Source organism: Sinocyclocheilus anshuiensis, unplaced genomic scaffold, assembly GCF_001515605.1.
Source record: "Sinocyclocheilus anshuiensis isolate Anshui unplaced genomic scaffold, SAMN03320099.WGS_v1.1 scaffold1047, whole genome shotgun sequence".
In the NCBI taxonomy this organism is placed as follows: domain Eukaryota; kingdom Metazoa; phylum Chordata; class Actinopteri; order Cypriniformes; family Cyprinidae; genus Sinocyclocheilus; species Sinocyclocheilus anshuiensis.
This window is the reverse complement of record NW_015542400.1, coordinates 335496-355516: the sequence shown is the minus strand read 5'-3', so window position 1 is coordinate 355516 and position 20021 is coordinate 335496. Positions and strand designations below refer to the sequence as shown.

General features: G+C 34.3%; 1 protein-coding gene across 1 annotated transcript in view; it reads left to right on the top strand.

Moving 5' to 3' along the window:
- LOC107692919 (rho GTPase-activating protein 26-like) overlaps nucleotides 1-19062 on the top strand; it is a 112634-nt gene extending 93572 nt beyond the window's left edge. Inside the window, exons 18-23 of the mRNA XM_016492123.1 lie at nucleotides 2930-3080; nucleotides 4396-4555; nucleotides 14620-14655; nucleotides 15370-15462; nucleotides 16971-17062; nucleotides 18285-19062. Of these exons, the coding sequence (XP_016347609.1) occupies nucleotides 2930-3080; nucleotides 4396-4555; nucleotides 14620-14655; nucleotides 15370-15462; nucleotides 16971-17062; nucleotides 18285-18373 (621 nt within the window). The 3' untranslated portion in view covers nucleotides 18374-19062. The remainder of the gene's footprint in view (nucleotides 1-2929; nucleotides 3081-4395; nucleotides 4556-14619; nucleotides 14656-15369; nucleotides 15463-16970; nucleotides 17063-18284) is intronic.
- Nucleotides 19063-20021: the final 959 nt, after the last annotated feature.

Below are 20021 nucleotides of genomic sequence, written 5' to 3'. Positions count from 1 at the left end.
CTGCGAATGCGCTTGAGTCAAATACAGCAGTAAAACGCCTACAGTTCATGCGGAACAAAAGGAAATGTGCTTGTTTTCCTTTGCAGCCACTTACTCTCTCGCTTCCTCTTTTCCTGTCTTCCTAGAACTGGACAATCCCGAGGCGAGGGTGGCAGAGATCCACTCCATAGTGCACCGTCTCCCGGAGAAGAACCGCCAGATGCTGGAGCTTCTCATGAAACACTTGGCCAAGTAAGTTTAGGTGTTGACGCCCCCTTTTTACTGTGTTACAAATCCAGCAAAGACCTAAGAGGATTTCCATTGTAAAAACCACAACCCTGCTGATGGTAAAAAAGGCCTTAACGTCCCTTCATGTTTGCCCAGCTGAAAAGAGTGGCTTGTTTTCCTTCACCTGTGCTTTCCTCCATCTCTTTCCCCAGCTCCATTTTCTTTTGTGCGAGTTTAATTTGACACCCTGACTGCCGAGCTCTGCAGAGCCACTCCTCTGTGACGCTGGCAGCTCGAGGAGTATTTTGGAAGTTTACGGAGAAAGTCCACTCCAAAGTGAAAATGCTTTACACAAAGCAGCTTTCTGCAAAAGATCAGATTCATAATCCGAAAGAATTACAGGAAGTAGAAGTTTAATACCTACTTTGCTTGTCCTCAGGACAAGTTTGGAAATTATGTTGTAGTGTGGAATGAATAGTTTCATCGGACAGTAGCAGTGAAAAACAACAGCTGCTGCATAAGGTTAATTGGGACTCATTTAATATTGACGGTATGCTGATTAGAAGAAATAATTTCTGTAAAGGTTTTACCTTGGGTTCTGTTGACACTGAATCATCATTTACAACAATTGTGTAAAAGTCGTTAAATATCTGACCAGATGGCTGAAAGTTTGCAAGTTCAAAACCCTAAAAAAGTAATACCATTAAAGTCCACATGAAATGAACAAAATGGTATTTCCTGTGTTGACATATTTCCTAATGAGACAGGAAGTTGAAGTGGGGCATATCAAATGCTTTGTCCTTTTTTAATTAGACAGTAGCTTTAGTTTAAAACCTGTTGTTCACTGTACAGTCTTGCTTGCTATTTATTTATTTATTGAGTATCATTTGATGTATCAGGCTTTTATGGCTCATGATATCAGATAATTGGTTGCTGATATTTATATGCCCATAAAGTAAGATGAAATTCAAATAGCTTGTAATGTAATCAATGAGATCTTTATAACAGTATAGAAGACTACTTACATAAAATGCATATAAATATTAGTTGCCTCTCTATATCTCCCAATAATATGTCCTAGTAAGATTATATTTAGATCTTACCAAAGCTCTGTAGTTTTATTGTGGGGGGCAAAACATACAATGCATTACAATACAATGATTGAGAAATGAACAAATAAACGTTCCTCAAAAGCCTGATGTGCGGATAAGTTTGACACTTATTATAAAACAACATAAAAGTTAAAGGGTTATTTGTTTGTTTTTTTTTTTTTTTTGTCATCTTTTACTCGCCCTCATGTTGTTCCAAACTTGTATGATCCATAAATGAGATATTATACATACAGTATTCAATAATAGAAACTGCTCTTTTTACTTGTAAGCTTTTCTATTTTCTAAATGTAAGTTATTGATATTTTTGCAAATTGAAATATGTAACATGATTCAAGTAACATTTTCTTTAATAACCATCTAGTTAAAGAAAGTTCTATTCCAAGTGCATCACACATGAGTGCTCAACACGGTGTAAATGTAAAACTAATTTACTTGTTAAATATCTTTGCAGAAAAGATGCATGAAATGTGATGGCACATATTGTACAAATTTCATTGCGACTTTAAAGTATCATAAACGCAGTCCACTATAGCATGTTAGCATGTTTCCTAAATATCTGCAAACTAGTGCTGTCAAACGATTAATCGCGATTAATCGCATCCGCAATAAAAGTTTTTGTTTACATAATATGTGTGTGTGTACTGTGTATATTTATTATGTATATATATAAATACACACACATACAGCATATATTTTGAAAATATTTACATGAATTTACATGTATATATTTATATTCATAAAATTGATATTATATATAAATATATTTAATGTATAAACGTAACATATTTTTCTTAAATATATGCATGCATGTGTGTGTATTTATATATACGTAATAAATATACACAGTACATACACATATACTATGTAAACAAAAACTTGTATTTTGGATGTGATTAATCGCGATTAATCGTTTGACAGCACTACTGCAAACATATGATATTTTTATGCTTTAGTACAGTCAAAAAAATTACATACAGCATCTTTAAAGATATTTAAAAGTGATTTTACAATACTTTAATAGGAGTAAATTCACAGTTAATTTACAATACCATTTTTACAGTACATATTTATACTTGCTGTGTTGCAGGAAACATGAGAACCAATTAATTTATCATTAATATTTCACATTAAACTGACCGTGATTCGTGCTTGAATATTCAGACAAGCAAATGAGATTTAAGGGGTTTTGATAGAGGAGAGGATATTCTGTGTGATGTGAAATATGTATCTAATTTCAGTCTGTTTGTCACACATAGCTATCGTATGACTTCAGACTTGAAATAGAGTGTATATGAGTCATAGGGACCTTTCTTTTTGGTGTCTTTTGGAGCTTGACAGCCACTGGTAGCAGATTTATAGCTGTCATACAGTATTTTTGTATGGAAAAGAACAGCTTTTTCCATGGAGGAAAAAGTCAGGTTTGGAATGACATGAAAGTGACCAACTGATGGTCGAATTGTCATTTTATGACTAGACACGTCTGCGGGGTCATATCCTCCCAGGATCAGTAGCAACATTTCAGTCTGTTCTATTTTTGTGGAGACACTCATCCCATCATTGTGGCGCTCTGACATTTTCATGTTGATTTGAATTTCCTTTCGGCTCTGCAGATTTTCAAAGACATGCCAGTGTCTGGAGGAGGGCAGGGCAACTCCCAGCTCAACCTGCCCAGGCGGAGGAGTGCAGACAGCAACGCCCCGTCCTGCAGCGAGAGACCCCTCACTCTTTTCCACACCCCCTCATTTTCAGAGAAAGACAAAGGTACACCAGCAGGTGCTTACTTTGGAACATCTAAAATGATGATAATTCTTTAAGACTAAAAATTATGCTAGAATACTTTTTTTTTTTTTTGTCATTTAACATTTAATTCGTTTCATTCATTTGATATTTCTTGTATTTATTTTTTAAACAATTAATACGCATTTATTATCATTATTTATGCAAAGTTGAATAAAAAAAAAAGTATTTCTAAGGGTACTTTCTTATGTCATATTCCAAAAATATTCAATGCTTTACTCATTTAATACAATAATGAAAAAAATATATATTTTGATGTGTGATTAATTTGCGATGTCCTGCAGCGAGAGACCCCTCACTCTTTTCCACACCCCCTCATTTTCAGAGAAAGACAAAGGTACACCAGCAGGTGCTTACTTTGGAACATCTAAAATGATGATAATTCTTTAAGACTAAAAATTATGCTAGAATACTTTTTTTTTTTTTTGTCATTTAACATTTAATTCGTTTCATTCATTTGATATTTCTTGTATTTATTTTTTAAACAATTAATACGCATTTATTATCATTATTTATGCAAAGTTGAATAAAAAAAAAAGTATTTCTAAGGGTACTTTCTTATGTCATATTCCAAAAATATTCAATGCTTTACTCATTTAATACAATAATGAAAAAAATATATATTTTGATGTGTGATTAATTTGCGATTAGTTCGATAAAGTAATCGGCACATGATGTAATTAATTAAATTCAACTTTTGACAAGCCTAATATATACAGTATATATGTTTAATCGTAAATGTTTTTTTATAAACATCTTTTAAACATAATTTTTACAAACAAAATATTTATGAAAATGTAGTTTAATGTGATTCAAAAGGAAATCCTGAAGATGTTTGGTTCCTCTCAGGAGTTTATTTACATTGGATTTACTGTACATATCTAAACTTTGAAGGAGGAAATTCAGTTCCTGGTCTATAAACTGTTGTGCTACAAATACCAATGCAATTAATTATTTAAATAGTTTCAGGTTTCAAGTTGGCACACCAGACAGACCAGACACCACCCTGTTTGCAATTACTTTTGCAATAAACATTTTGCTGCCAACCCCTTCTGGGCATGTGACGAGTAAACTAGTCCCCAGTATTAGATCCCATTCAGTTATTGTCTGAAATAACTAGCAATATAACTTGAATTGCTTATTGAAATACAAACCGTCATTCAAATAAATTCAAACCACTAGATCCCACCAAACCCCGTTTTAGCCACAGGCTGGAGTAATTACATTAGCACACTATTAACTCTTCATTAGGATAGCAACATTTCTGCTTTTCCATCAGCAGTGGAGAAGAGGAACAGTGTGGTTGTAAACTCCAGTGCAGACTTGTCATCAGTAAATTGCAACAGCACACTCAGCTGGACTCGACTCGACAGCCTGCCCACTGGAGACGGAGACCACGATGGGCTTCAGCTGCCCAAGCAGAGTCGGCCTAATTCACTGTAAGTACTTTCTTTAAAGCTAAAGTGAGTTAAAATACTGTCTCCTGTTCTTTTGTTGCCTGTTTATTTGAGCGTCACGGCCAGCCCAACACAACATTAGCCGAACCAATGCCATGAATTCGTTCAACCAACAGAAGGTAGGGGGAGTGTTCGGGAAGCTTAACTCTTTCCCCACCAAACGGAATTTTTCGGGTTTCCGTGTTTTCACTGTTATGTGCTCGGGGGTGCTATTACACATCTCCTGAATGAGTCCACAATCTCCCGATCAAAAACACACACTAGGAAGACGCAGAAACGAGCGATATCATATGTAAGCAGATGCATATGAAAAATAATGAAATCATATACATATGAAATCAACAATAAACAGCATATAAATGAAAACTGCCTAATGTTACCGAGTGAAGTGGCGATCCCGGAAGTGGTAAAGGACTGTGAAGCTTTGGGGGTGTTGATGGAAGCGATCTACTGCATCTAGTATGCTTTGATCATCGAACTGAATATGATCCAGATGTAGTCTTTGATAAAAATGCGATTTTCTCAGCTTTTTGATCAAAATGTTGCTTTTTTTCATGAAACCTACCTACATTCAAGTGTTGATAAAACAAGAATGCTTGAAGCTAGAATAAAACTGATTTTTTTTTTGTTGTTTAAAAGTAGACGCTCTGTTCTTTATTTTGATGTATTGCATGTTCAAATATTCATACAACAAAATATTTTTTTGTGAAAATGATCAAAAATGTTGGCGGTGGCTGACAACTTTTTCAAAAACGCTGGCGGGGAAAGAGTTAAAAGCCATAATTTTCAGTTATCAAACCAAGCAGCTTTCTGTTTCGTGTGACCAACTTAAACATGACTGAAACCTGAACTTTTTCCGCCCTCACTTGAAACTCCAGATCACACAGATTCCTATTGAAATGACTGGGTTTTGCCGAACAATGGTACATGTGACCATACCTTTAGTCAGGCTTTCTTGCACCAAAAAGTAGTCATAATCTAGTTTTGCTTGACCATTATTTTCTCCGACCTGTAATGCACATTAAAGACATAAATATATAAATGACCTCTGGCCAGATGTTGAATGTATAACAAGCACAGCTCAATATGTGCATGCACTCATTGCTTTGTTGTTGGTTCAATGTTAGAGCATGTCTACATACAGTAATAGATAAAACTTAATTGATCATCTTTTATTTCCAAAGAGAGCAAGAAAAATCCTGTTTTCCTTGATACATCACCTTCAAATACAAACACACACTCTCTCCCAAGGCCTGCAATAATGCTTTTCCCCACTGCTGGTTTTCTAACAGGACACACTGTTTGCTGTACACATGTCACTGTCTCTGGTGGGCCATGGGTCTGTAATGGATTTTTAAACCACTATCTTGGGCCCATTTTGAGGGCTCTTAGCTGTGCACAGAATAGGGGTAGTTTTTTTTCTGCTGTTTCACTATAGCATAAGCACAGACATAGCAAATGTTTGCTCCACTCTGAATGACAAGGACAAACATACAAAATGGCCACCCAGTCTCCATGTTCACAAGAACTCAGTGAAACACACTCATTACTTTGCTGTTTTTGGAAACCTATTAGAAATCTGAATGCAGGCAGTTTTCTCAGAAAATTGTACTTTGCTGACCAAAGGTCAGTTTAAAGTTTTCAAAAAAGTTTGCATTTTATTAGTGGTGTTTGATGAGGCAAGCATTTCTATTAATATTGCTCATAATTTAGATTTGAAGAAAGCTCTAATTCTAAATATTACATTTTAGCACGTACTGCCACTTATCCTGCACTGTATGTGCTACTGACATCTTAAATTCATGTGGCTTATTGGGGTGATGTTTGCCATTACTTTTCTATGCAATGGGACTTGTGAAAAGAAGCAAATGAAGGAGAGTTTTGAGCCATTTCTTCAGACCAGAATATGATATAACCAGAAGCTAATATTTAGAGTCTAATAAAAATGTGATCAACATACATGCTACCTGTATAAGGTCCTCTTATCAAAGTACTGAAATGGGTGTTCCTCAGGGGTCATTATTGGGACCACTTCTTTTTACATTATACTGCATATTAATGTTTTACCTGAATTTAAAATGTATGCAGACAATACAGTTATTTATGTATCAGCAAAGACCTCAAATACAATTTTGTATACACATTTTGTATGATTAGACCTTACATATAAAGTAAAACAGCCAAGTTATATATGTATGCACTGGATTTTTTTTCTTATCTCTCATAATGTGTCACTATTTGGAGTCAAGCTCCTCATTCTGTTATTATGCCAATAATATCTCTATATAAACAGGTAATATATAAACAAAGTCAATGATGTGGCATTGTTGGAAAATAACAAGAACAAAAGCTGTTTACTGTTAACTGTTTTATACATTTCTCATGTTTTGAAAATAATTTAAAAAATGTAAGTGGTTTTACTCTTAAGGTTATTTGTCAATTAATAAGGAAACAAGAGAAAAGGGCACATACCAAGATGCAGAACAGCCTTGGGGCAGTCATAATTTTCACTGAAGGGAGTGCACTCATGGAATGCTTCACCAATACAGTTTAAAAGACAAACCAAATTAAAACAATTCTGTAAAGCTATTAAAATATAGTAAACAGAATCAATCTTTTTCAATCATTATTTAGGGTTTACATAACTAGTTCATTAGTTATTGTTGATTTTTATTCCCATATATATTGTATTGCCATGTTTTGATTTGATGCTAGATTTGTATTCATTTATTTACTTTTCCTGTTTTTAAAATGTGTTTTGAATTTTAGATTGATTATTGGTTGTTGTATTTCTTAGGACAAGTGCTGTAAATTATCTATTAACTAGAAGCATATAGAACATCAGCTGTAGTGTGTAATTAATAATACATTAAATAAATAAAGTAGAGACATAATAGAGCAATCATGTACAGTGGCCTTAGCAGCCACTCAGAACACCCTAGTAATCGCATAACTATGCCTTTGCAAGAACACAATAAATTATTAGTATCTGAAATTAATAATGAAATCTTTGTTACTATTTGATAATTTTGTAGATCTTTATGGTCTTGTACATAGTTTTAAGTTGTAGCTTTCATTTCAGGGTCAAAAGGGCAGGTTTTATCAGGGACTGAACAACGTTTTGATACAATCTGCGTTTCATTTCATTACCTTACATTGGCTACAGTCTTTGCTTGCTTTGAGGTTTTATTATGTGAACGGAAATAATCAAACCCAGCACAATTTCCTGCCAACATATTTACTGTCGAGAGCCATGACTACTGAGGTCTTGATTTTAACCGGTGTTCCCCATGATTCTGTCCTCGGCCCTCTCCCAACCTCACCCTACCAGCAGGAGTTCACGCTTCACGTGGTTTCACGTGGAAAATAATTGTGCTGTGTAAAAGTTTATTCCTGTGAAATACACTCACAATGATACCAAGATTATTGTGAAAAAAAGCAAATCTCTTCTGGCCTCCAAACATTTATAAATACTGTCATAGAAATATGTCCCTCTCTGTACATCTTACACAAAGTCATTAATCAGTCTCAGGGCAAGACAAGACATGTTCTGCTTTGAATTGGCTGAAGTAGCAGGTAGTCTTGCAGTGTTGCCATGTCCGCTTATTATAAGCAACTTGGGCTTTTTCCTCCCATAACGTCACTTATAAATATAAGAAGTTGCAAGTTGCATTTTTGGGCTTATTTTTCAAGAATGCAGATACACACTGTATTTATAATTTAGTTTATTTCACCTTCCTCCTTTTTAATATGTTTCATGCAGGTTTATAATTATGAAATTAATCAAATTCGCAATCTATTCTTGACCTGTATTTTGATGAGCCAAGTTGCTTATTTTTGCAAACCATGCAAATAGCACTGCCGAATCTGCCATGTTTAACAGAGCAAGCAACCATACTCCATGATTTCCCAGATTCAAAGGTTGCACAAGCCAGAAACACACACAAGAACATACATAATGAGAAGCAAACAGAGAACGGAGTATCAAGTGTGAATGCATAATTAATAAGCATGTATAATGTAGATTTTATTGATCTAATGTGTGAATTCTGGGTATTTGGTTAAACAATGCTAATATTTTTATTTAGAGATATTTCACCATGGCCTTATTTAAAGGGAAAATAAGAAAGAAAGCCAGCTGCTACAAGTGAGTGATAGCTTTGTATTTCTCTCACTGATAAGAAGGTTTATATGAGAATCAGTTATGTGGATAGCAGGAAACTTTTGACCGTGGAGGTAGGAGACTCAGTGTCTTTTCAAAAAAAGTATGCAAGACAGTAGAAAAAAAACCCCCAAAGAAATATCACAAAATGTGAGATTAAATGATGTGCAATACAACTCATTTTTATAAAGTAACACTAATATTTCAGAGGGAGAAAGCGACTCTTCCTACTCTCTTGAGCTCATTGTGCTCTCCATTGAACCCCTGAAGCATGACGTGAATGTGAGTAGAGTAACTGCAAAATGTAGGTAAAACATGTATCAATGATACAATGCCTGCCTTCATGCTTGCAGCCGGTCCACAGATTGGCCTAAATGGATCACAATCTTGTGGCTATTTATAACTGTTTTATGTGTTGGTGTATAAATCTCCTTCATATGTTTTTGTACGATTTGCTTATGCCCTGGTGACAGCTATGTTAGGGGTGGACCTTTTTTTTTCTAAAAATTGTATTCAAAAAATTTTAGAAAAATAATTCCCATTCTATGAATTCATACAAAATCTCCATCTTTGTAAAATAGTTACTCTTTAAAGCGAGTTGTTTGTTGACAAAGGGCCCAAAAGAAGATGACTAATAAAAATAATGGACAAACAACAGTTGTAACAAATAAAATATACACAATGTACCGAGACTTGCTACTGCCAATACATCCACAACATGCTGCTGTAAGCATGTAAGAAATACTGCTGCTGCACATATAACACATATGAATAACCCCCATATAGCATACATGAATCACCCCATAGCAGATCTATACAGGTGGAGCTGGGGGAGGTGGAGGGTTTCTGAAGTGCGCTGCAAACTGCTACAGCAAACAAAAGCTAGGTATTGACTACCGATACAGGAGAGAACCAATCAGCTGCCATGTGACAATGATGTCGCCAGGTCAGCTTGAGCTAGACCTATTGGACTGCGCCATCTAGAGTTTCATTCCAGAACTCTGTATTTAATGTTGTGTATTAAATGCACAAACTTGATGTCTTGATTTGGTTGTAATAAATAGGGTTGTAATGAAAATATAAACAGTATAGTAAATAATAGTATACTATATGAAACAAACACAAATTTATATTAGACAAAAAACTTTTTTAAGTTACCTTGTATGTCATGACAATTTTATAATCAAGTAACAAAAACAAAATAATTGCAAAGTTCTGTCATGAAACTCTAGATGGCACAGGCCGATAAGTTCTAACTCAATCTGATATAATTACATAATTATTCACATCATGCAGCCGATTGGCTTTTTTCGCATTAGCAGCCAATGAGCTTGCTGCTCAACATTCAAATACTCAGCTAGTGCTTGCTGTTGCAGTTGCAGCGCGCTTCAGAAACCCGCTACCTTCCCCAGCTCCACCTGTATAGATCTACTACGGGGTGATTTAATTTATGTTATATATGGGGGTTATTTTATTTATGTTGTATGTGCAGCAGCAGTATTTCTTACTCACAGCAGCATGTCCATGGATGTATTGGCAGTAGCAAGTCTCAGTCTCGCAGAAGCAGTGCAGCTGATCTATTCTACCAAGACCAAACACATTAATATTGATATGTATATTACCATGCTCAACTCTCTGAGAGTTGTCATGACAGAACTGCATTTACATAATACAGAGAGGAACAGAATGAAGGTTAACTAAATTAACCTACATTGGTTTATTGGATTAAAATATTAAAAAGCACTACTGACTGCTATGAAATGCAGAAACATTAAGCAAAATAAAATTCAGCAGTTTATTCAAATATGTCATGATAGCAGTTATATAGCATCTAAATATTTTCGTGGATTAAGCAGAAAAATCCTGTTTTTGCAATCCGAGCAGTGCCTATTTGTTTTGTAGTCGGTGAAGGTTAATCCAGGTAAGCGTCCATGATATTATGAGATTAATAGTCACAGCAGTGCTGTGTGTGTGTGTGTGTGTGGTTCAGGTATACCCTGTTATGGTGAGAAAATATCCCCACAAAGATGGCAATATCCAAAGTCCTTGTCCTTGTGGGGACATTTTTCGGTCCCCATGAGGAAACAAGCTTATAAATCACACAGAATAAAGTTTTTTTTTTTTTATCTAAAATAGCAGAAAGTTTTGTGTGAGGGGTAGGTTTAGGGTAAGGATATAGAAAATACAGTTTGTACAGTATAAAAGCCATTACGCCTATGGAATGTCCCCATACAGCATGGAAACTCTGTGTGTGTGTGTTCGGTGGTAAATCAGCTGTGAGGATCGGCGGCTCAAAGCCACAGGACTGAGATGAATGCTGTCATCTATATATAGACGTATATATTAAGTGTGGCAGTGCTGATCTACCCATCTCAAAGGCCTCAGAGGACCCAGCAGGCTGTAAATCAATGGAGACCTGGAGATTGATGAACTACTTGAGAAAACATGTGATCAGTTGAATTATGTTGGCTCTCTCAGTCTAGAAACTGAAAGTGGTGCCTTGACAAGAAATTAAAGTAGCTGAATGCAAAGGACAAGTGTATGCAAACATCTACACTCCTATGAAAGTCATAGGAAACTAAAATAAAACATATTAAAAATACATATATTAAACTTATATATAATATATCTGTCCATCCATTCATTTTCCAAACTGTTTGTACTGATTAGGGTTGTGGGGATGCTGGAGGCTCTCCCAGCATCTCTGACCATAGTAGACAGGGAAACACCCAGTCCATTGCGGAAGATAAAATAAATCGAATACATAAAATAAAATACTATTATAGATTCTAGCAGCAATTATGGGACAAGCACACTGTTGAGTGGATTTACTGGACCATTCACCAAAGTGAATTAAGGAAAATAAGTCCAAAAGCTGTGATTAGATTTACTATTATTGGCAGTTTGATAACATAACCAGTAGGTGGCGCAGTGACCAATCGTTTTCTCAGATCAGATCAATTATAGGTATGTGCCATTAATAATAAATTCCGTGTCAATATGTAGAAGTGTTTCCGAGATAATGGCTGATTTCCTATTTGGCATCTTCATTAGTAACTTTGTGGGAATTATAGCAAAAATAAACGAATAAATCAAATTCTGTAAACCGAATCTGGAAAAGCCAGTGGCTATAGTAATACAGACATGGAGCTTTAGGCAAAATTATTCCAAAGTCATAACCTTTTTTTTTGTCCTTTTTTATGATGCTTTGGCCAGTAGGTGGCACTGGCACTGAACATCTACTACAGTAATGCTTTGTGGCAATGATACCCAGCAAGTTGCGCCATAATAGTCTACTTCCTGATTGATGTCCTCAGAGCATATGTAATCGTGGCATGGGCCCAAGATGATCTGACCCAAAATTTGGATTGATGAAAGTTCTGAAAAAAAAAGTAAATATGTTTTTGAAAGAAGACTTGCATTATTCAAGGCTTAACTTATTTGATCAAAAATACAGTAAAAGCATGTGTCATGTTATTACAATAATAATAATAATAATAAAAAAATATATTTAAATATATTTTAAAATGCTGAATTGTCAGGACCCCTTACTACAGTCTTCAGTGCCATTCTGATAATTTATCATTTTAATAATTATAAATATTATTTTAATTATATTTTACATTTTAATAATTTAATTTCAAATCATTTGAAGATGTTTTAATTACATTTATTTAATAAAAAATACAGTAAAAACAGTAATATTGTAAAATATTATTACAATCTAAAATAAGTTTATATATTTAAATATATTTTAAAATGCTGAATTGTCAGGACCCCTTACTACAGTCTTCAGTGCCATTCTGATAATTTATCATTTTAATAATTATAAATATTATTTTAATTATATTTTACATTTTAATAATTTAATTTCAAATCATTTGGTGCTTAAAAACATTTCTTGTTTTTCTTATTATAATCAATGTTGAAAACAGTGGTTTGCTTCTTAATTTTATTTATTTATTTATTTATTTTGTGGAAACCATGATACACTATTCAAAGTTTGGAATAATGTATAATTTTATTTATTTATTTATTTTTAAATTAATCATTTTATTAAGCAATGACACGTTTAATTGATCAAAAGTGACTGCAAATTCATAATGTTACAAAAGATTTCTTTCAAATAAATGTTTTTTTTTTTTCTATTCTTCAAAGATATTCGACACAAATATTAATCATGTCTTAATGATTCCAAACGATTGACCAGTAGTGTGTACAATACAACAGATTACAAAAGTTACAAATTATAATATATCCCACAGATATTATACAAAATATAATATCTGCTATGACTTTGCCACAAAGGAATCAATATAAATAATTAATGGTTACTAAAAATGGATTCGTAGACATTTTGTGTCACATTTTGGGACGCTCTTGCCAACATAATGTAATTTTGCCAACATAATACTAACAAAGTTTGGTTATTTTATTCAGCAAATTCATTAGCTTTCATCCTCCTGCTGTAAGATATAGTTCCTGGCAAGGTTAATCGGCTTTACACAGTGATACACAAATAAACAGCAATTTGCATCATAACTGTAAATAACATATTTTGGCATGGCTAGAACTCTTTTATTGACCAATGAGAACCGGAACTTTCCATTTTATAAACAGTAAATACAGAAGGATGGAGACTAAATGCAGTTTGACTTCGACTGAGTGAGAGTCCATTAACACTACTAATGTATGGACATTTAGATTACTATAGTTAACTCAGCACTTGAGGTCATGCTGTTCCCATGACAGCCCCACTATCTACTGTAAATAGATGCTCATCAGTTTAGTGATGAGTGTGTTTGTGTGTGATAGATGCTTGTCTACAAATTCCAGTGTCCAATAAGCAGCTTCATTTGCTTCTGTGCAAATTAAATATTGATTATGATGATGTCCACATTTATGCCTCGCTTAAGATTTTATTTTATTGTGGATAAACAATGTTGGTTTGAACTCACCCTCAAGCCATCCTAGGTGTATATGACTTTCTTCTATCAGACGAATACAATCGGAGTTATATTAAAAAATGTCCTGGCTCTTCCAAGCTTTATAATGGCAGTGAATGGCTGTTGAGATTTTGAAGTCCAATAAAGCGCATCCATCCATCATAAAAAGTGCTCCACACGGCTCCGGGGGGTTAATATAGGCCTTCTGAAGCAAATCGATGCGTTTGTGTAAGAAAAATATCCGTATTTACAACTTTATAAACCGTAAACTCTAGCTTCTGCCAACTGTCCTACGCATGTCCACGAGAGAGTGGCTTTTTATGATGGATGGATGCACTTTATTGGACTTTATTATAAAGCTTGGAAGAGCTGGGACATTTTTTATATAACTCTGATTGTCTTCGTCTGAAAGAAGAAAGTCATATACATCTAGGATGGCTTGAGGGTGAGTAAATTTTGGGGTAATTTTCATTTTTGGGTGAACTATCCCTTTAAGCTCAAAGGTGAAGTGTATCATTTCTGCGCCACTAATGTCAGCAAACGGAACTGCAGAAATAATTAAGGTTTTAGGTCATATGTGAAAAAGATTGTAAACCTGAAATACTTGCATGACCATGCATGGAGAAACAACTCTTTGTTTTAAATTAATACGGTACATCTTTTTTTTTTTTTTTTTTGCATATTTGTATATTCATGCATGTTAAAGGGTTAGTTCACCCAAAAATGAAAATTAGCCCATAAATTACTTACCCTCAAGTCATCCTAGGTGTATATGACTTTCTTCAACTCTGACTGGATTCGTCTGAAAGAAGAAAGTCACATACACCTAGGATGACTTGAGGGTAAGTAATTTATGGGCTAATTTTCATTTTTGGGTGAACTAACCCTTTAAGCTGAGATAGCAACAAATATTTTAACATTGTTTCTATTATTTACAGTCAAAATCCAAAGGTTCGCAGCAGTACATCGACAAGGTAAGTTCATCTAGTTTTATAGTCAGCATTGAAGTTTTCATGGACAATTTTGAGAGGGGTAAAAAAATAAAATGAAAAAAAAAGAAACCGTTTAGATTAGTCAACACAAACCATATCAGATTAAAGGGTTAGTTCACCCAAAAATGCACCTAGGATGCCTCGGAGGTGAGTAAAACGCAGCCTAATTTTCATTTTTGAAAGAAAGTGACCTAAGCCTTTAATGTGAGATTACTCATGTTACATTAACACAAATGATCACTAATGTTTTTCCTCAGCATGTTTAACTCAGGAACAGTTCCACTAAATATGACAATTCAGTCATGTTTTACTCACTAAACCAGACTTTCTTTCTCCAGTGGAAGACAAAAAGATGCTTTGGCAAGTATTCACACTGCTACAGTATTTCACATGCAGTGACCAAGGGCTGTCATTTCATTCGTCAAAACATCTCCTTTTGTGCTCACACAGGACATGAAAGACATGAGTTGCATAAATTATGACAGAATGGTCATTTTTGGCTGAACTTTTCCTGTAAGCATGAAACTCTCGAGCATGTTTAACTACGTTTATGTCTATTTCTTTAAACCGATGATGCAACTTCCTTTTAAAGTCTCTTGTGAAAGTTCTAACTCAGCAGCTGCCGTAACATAAATGTTGGCGCTGGGATCACAGTGTGTGTGTGTGTGTGTGTGTGTGTGTGTGTGTGTGTCACAGCCCGGCTTCACCCAGTCCCACCTCACCACGCTCCCCCTCGTGGCCGATGTTCTCTGCCCCCTCCAGCCCCTCCAGCGAAACCTCCCCCGTCAGGTGTGTGTCCTGCTCTGGCCTGCTTAGGCGGCTATCTATAGCAGTGCAGTATTCTAATCGTTCGGTGTTAATCTTCCGCTTCGCACATTCACACCTTCCCTCTTCACATCTGAGCATATACATCAACTAATGTCATCACTGGGGACATGTTTGATGCATTGTGGGTAATAATATACTGTGTCATTTCTGTTGTTGCATATACTGTTTGTATGACGATGTATTTCATGAAGATGTTTAATGATCAGTATAAGTGAATGTACACCAATCATATTTTGGTTGCACTTTATTTTATAGTAAGTGTACATACAGTGTACTTACCTAAGAAAGCACTGGGTAATAAGGTAACTGTGTGGGTTAAGGTTAGGTTTAGGCGTAGGTTCAGGGTTAGTACCTAGTTATTACCCAGTCATATAATTACTTTAATAAGTACACAGTATGCACATGTGGAACAGGACTGTAAAATGAAGTGCCATCGTTATTTTCTTTTTCTTAATACTTACTATGGTACTTGATACTATGCTACTATGATTTGAATATTAATGTTCTATGGTATCTAAATGGAGAACTTTCTGGTAATTTTTTGTCAGTCTTATTTATTAAAATGCACTATTTATACTATGAATGCACAAATTATCTGTACCATAACAGTCATTGACATTAGAGGCTGATATTAGAGTTTTTTTTTTTTTATATATATATATATCAGTTGTTATTGTATATTTAATTAAGAATGCTTATAGCCACTATTTTTACATTTCGATTACTTTTTTCTGTTATCTAGTGCACACATTTAATCTTTAAAAACACTAATAATTTAATAATGCAATAATATCCATCCATTAACAATACCCATTTTTTTCATACTGTACATGATACATTTGTGTTTCATAATTCACTTTGCATTTAAAATTCACTAGCATTTAAAATGGTTGTTTTATTTAGTGCTTTATTTTATTGTATGATTTTACTTTATTTTATGCATTTATTTATTCATTTTTATTTTATTTATTTATTTTTGCTCAGACAAAACAGTATTACAAAATAATATTAGCCAGTGTTTTTATATGGGAGCATCCCTATTATATAATATGGTACAGAATGATTAACACATTAATGTACCATAGTATTTACATGGTAACACAAGGTATTTCAAAGACCAACATTAAATAAATAAATAAATATACACATACATACATGCATAAAATTACCATGGCATCATTTTCAACAAGCCATGGTGATATAATGGCACTTTTGAGATGTTTTATTTACTGATGTCAGAGCACTGAACATTTGAACTCATACATTTTTTTAACGTTTTTAATGTCAGGTGTTTTATGAAAAAGATGATGTGATTGGTTTTTTTTTTTTTTTTAAGTCAATGTCTTTGAATTATCTTCTTGTGGGTATTTTTCTGATCAGAAATTGATTGCAAATAAATTAATTCATCTGCAAATCATGAACTTAATTCAAAGATTTATAAGATTAATATATATTTTTATCTTCTCCAGTCCTCCGCCACGAAAGGCACGTGCACGATACGCCTGCAAGGCTGAACATGACTCTGAGCTGTCCTTTATCGCAGGCACCATATTCGAGAATGGTAAGTCCCCAACAGCGGGGTCTCCATTTTTAGCCCTCAGTGTACTGGGTATATCTGGTTAGTTAAGCAGGTTTGAGTCTTGAGAGTCGGCATAAGAGCAGCAAACTGATATCTCTGCTTTGTTCCACCTTTTGCCCTTTAACAGGTTATCAGAGCTCCAAGCTGCCGCAGTTTGACACTTGACACCGCTTAGCAGTAGATCAGATTATCGTTTAATGAAACCTTAGGCGTGTTCACCGCGGCTCTATTGCAAGAGTAAATAGTAGGGCTGGGTTAAAAAAAATATATCGATTTTAATCGATTCTAATTTTTACGAAATATCAATTCTTAAATACCAAGAATCGATTAGTCTAGCCTGTTTTCAGTTAATGAACTGAATGGAAGCGTGCCTCCCATCCAATAAATCGCAATAAGCTTCCTTACTTTTGATATGAAACAAAGTCTCAGATTTCAGATTCTGTCCATTTTATTCCAAATTCAAACAATAAATGCTGTTTTGGCGCTGTTTAGTGTGGAGTGACAGATCACTGTCGAGCCTCAGATCAAGAGAAGCGGCAGCGCCAATGAACTCGAGAGAGAGGAACATTTTGCTAAATATATGCACCATATAACATTCATTATCATTTTGACTGTTCTACTGCATTTATGTTTGAATAATCGGTCAAGTTTTTATGACAGCCACCGTTTAAATGTTTATATTTCACAAAACGAATTGGAGTAGAAATATAATTATGTAACTGTAAAGTTAGTATTATAACTTTATTATTGTAAAAGCTTTATTGAGTGTAATTTGTTTGTATAGAAATCAGCTTTTAACCTTCAGTATTATAGTAATGTAGTACCAACTGACTTTCATGCCTATTTTACAGATTGTTTTTTTTTTGTTTTTTTTTTGAGAAAATTTGCCATGTACTGTACCTGATATACATCCAAAATAATTGATATTGAATCGAATCAATTCGGAATCTAAACGAATCGCAAGCTTGTGAATCAAAATCGAATCGAATTGTGAAACGAGGCTTCAAATGCTTCGAAAGATTAGTTCTTGGGCCTCTTTGGTAGATACAGTCAACTTGATTCGTTTTGGTGGTTATTGTGTGATGCTGCTAATTGAATCTGGAACAGTCCTTATTCCTTTCACACTGTGAAAATACAGGATAAATCGGGGATAAAGTCGTCAGTGGCATCCAAAATGATCTTCGTTTGCATCTTTGTCTCATAGTTCATCCCTCAAGAGAGCCAGGCTGGCTGGAGGGCACTTTGGACGGGAAGAAGGGGTTAATTCCGGAGAACTACGTGGAGTTTGTGTAGCTGGAAGTCAATGAAAGCGGTGACACACAGAGCCCGCTTTTGAAACAACTGAACACTTCGACAGAAAAGCCGAGTTAGTATGCCCGTGCGATAGTACCTTTTTTTTGGCCGTCCCCTAGCGCGTCATTGTTCCACGCATCCCACAATGCATTGCCGCTGTTTAAGACAAAGTTCAACACAAGGTAAAAGGGAACAAAAAAACAACAACCCCGGGACCAAGTTGCTGCTGCTGCTATCTCGGCCACAATCAAGAAATTGTGTATTTAGGGGCTCATTATGAATTTATTTGTATTACTATTACAGCTTTTTTTTTTTTTATAAATAATGCTTTTATATGTGAGCACTTCCCGGTTCACCATGATGTCAAATGTGTGCTGTTTCTATGCAGTCCGGGGCTTTTTGAATGTCTTTTGTGTCCTTCAGGTCCTCGTATCGGTTTTGTTTAGAACTACTAAGAGATGACTGTTAATTATGGGAAAGAAAACTCTTGCACTCTTTTGTATATCAGGAAGCATTTTAAAAAAATATTCAGAATTTTTTTCCCTTCCTTTCTTAGCATGTAAGTGGAAAAGTGTAAATAATTTCTTAATGTGAATTAACATCGTATGTAAACCACTCTTATTTAAGCATTATCTCTGATGAGATTTGTGTTCTTTTGGAGTGTGTTAACATTGTAAATAAGTGACAATTGATAAGGTATAATGTTTTTGTAAATATGAATTATATTTTTTTTTTTTTATTGTAGCACACTAACTTAATTTTTTGATAGCCCAATTGATATTTTAACATTTTTTTTTATTATTATGTTCAGTTTTCTGAGCCTTAATATTTTTTAGGATCAAATAAATAATAAAAAAAAATGTTAAGTTTGAGATTTATTTTTTTTCTATTCAATAAAAATAAAAAAAATTCAATAACCAAACTGCTCTGAAGTTTTTTTGGACTTGGTTTAATCGGTGTATGTTTGGTACAGATGAACTATTCTATAAATCTGTATTTTTTATTGTAAAAATACTGGGATTCTGAAATGTACAGACCAGTAATAGGGCTGAGAAGAAAATAAACCTGTGTCCAAATGTACATTTGTGTCAACATTCAGATACAATGGGAAAAATAGCAAATTAGCACAATGATATCACCCTCCCTCTGGACAAATTCTGTCCAACATTTAATCAAATATGTGTAAAGATCGACATTGACTACAGGAGAGCTGTAATACAGAAGTCATACAAAACTTTTTTTTTTTTTTTCCAAACAAACAAACAGACGTTGTATATTCTTTACATTGGATTATTTTACATATAACTGAAATGCAAACAAAACAAAACCAAAAAGACTTTAATGAAAGCCATATACCAGTGAAAGATGATTTGCCCTTAATCTTTAAAGATAGTATCTGCATGAATTTTTGTACAAAATATACTATGTCAGGCCAGTATTAGGGTAGTGCAAATTCTCAGGCTCTGATACATTACTTATACACGCAGCTTTATTTATATTTTTACTAGTTAATTTTACAGCATTATACATGAGACCAAAGCCTAAATCTTTATAAAAGAAATAGAAAAGGATAAAATAAAGTAAAAAGAGCCTAGAGTTGGGTAGTAAGTGCTACTGTAAAATGTAAATGCTTTAAATAGTTATTTTT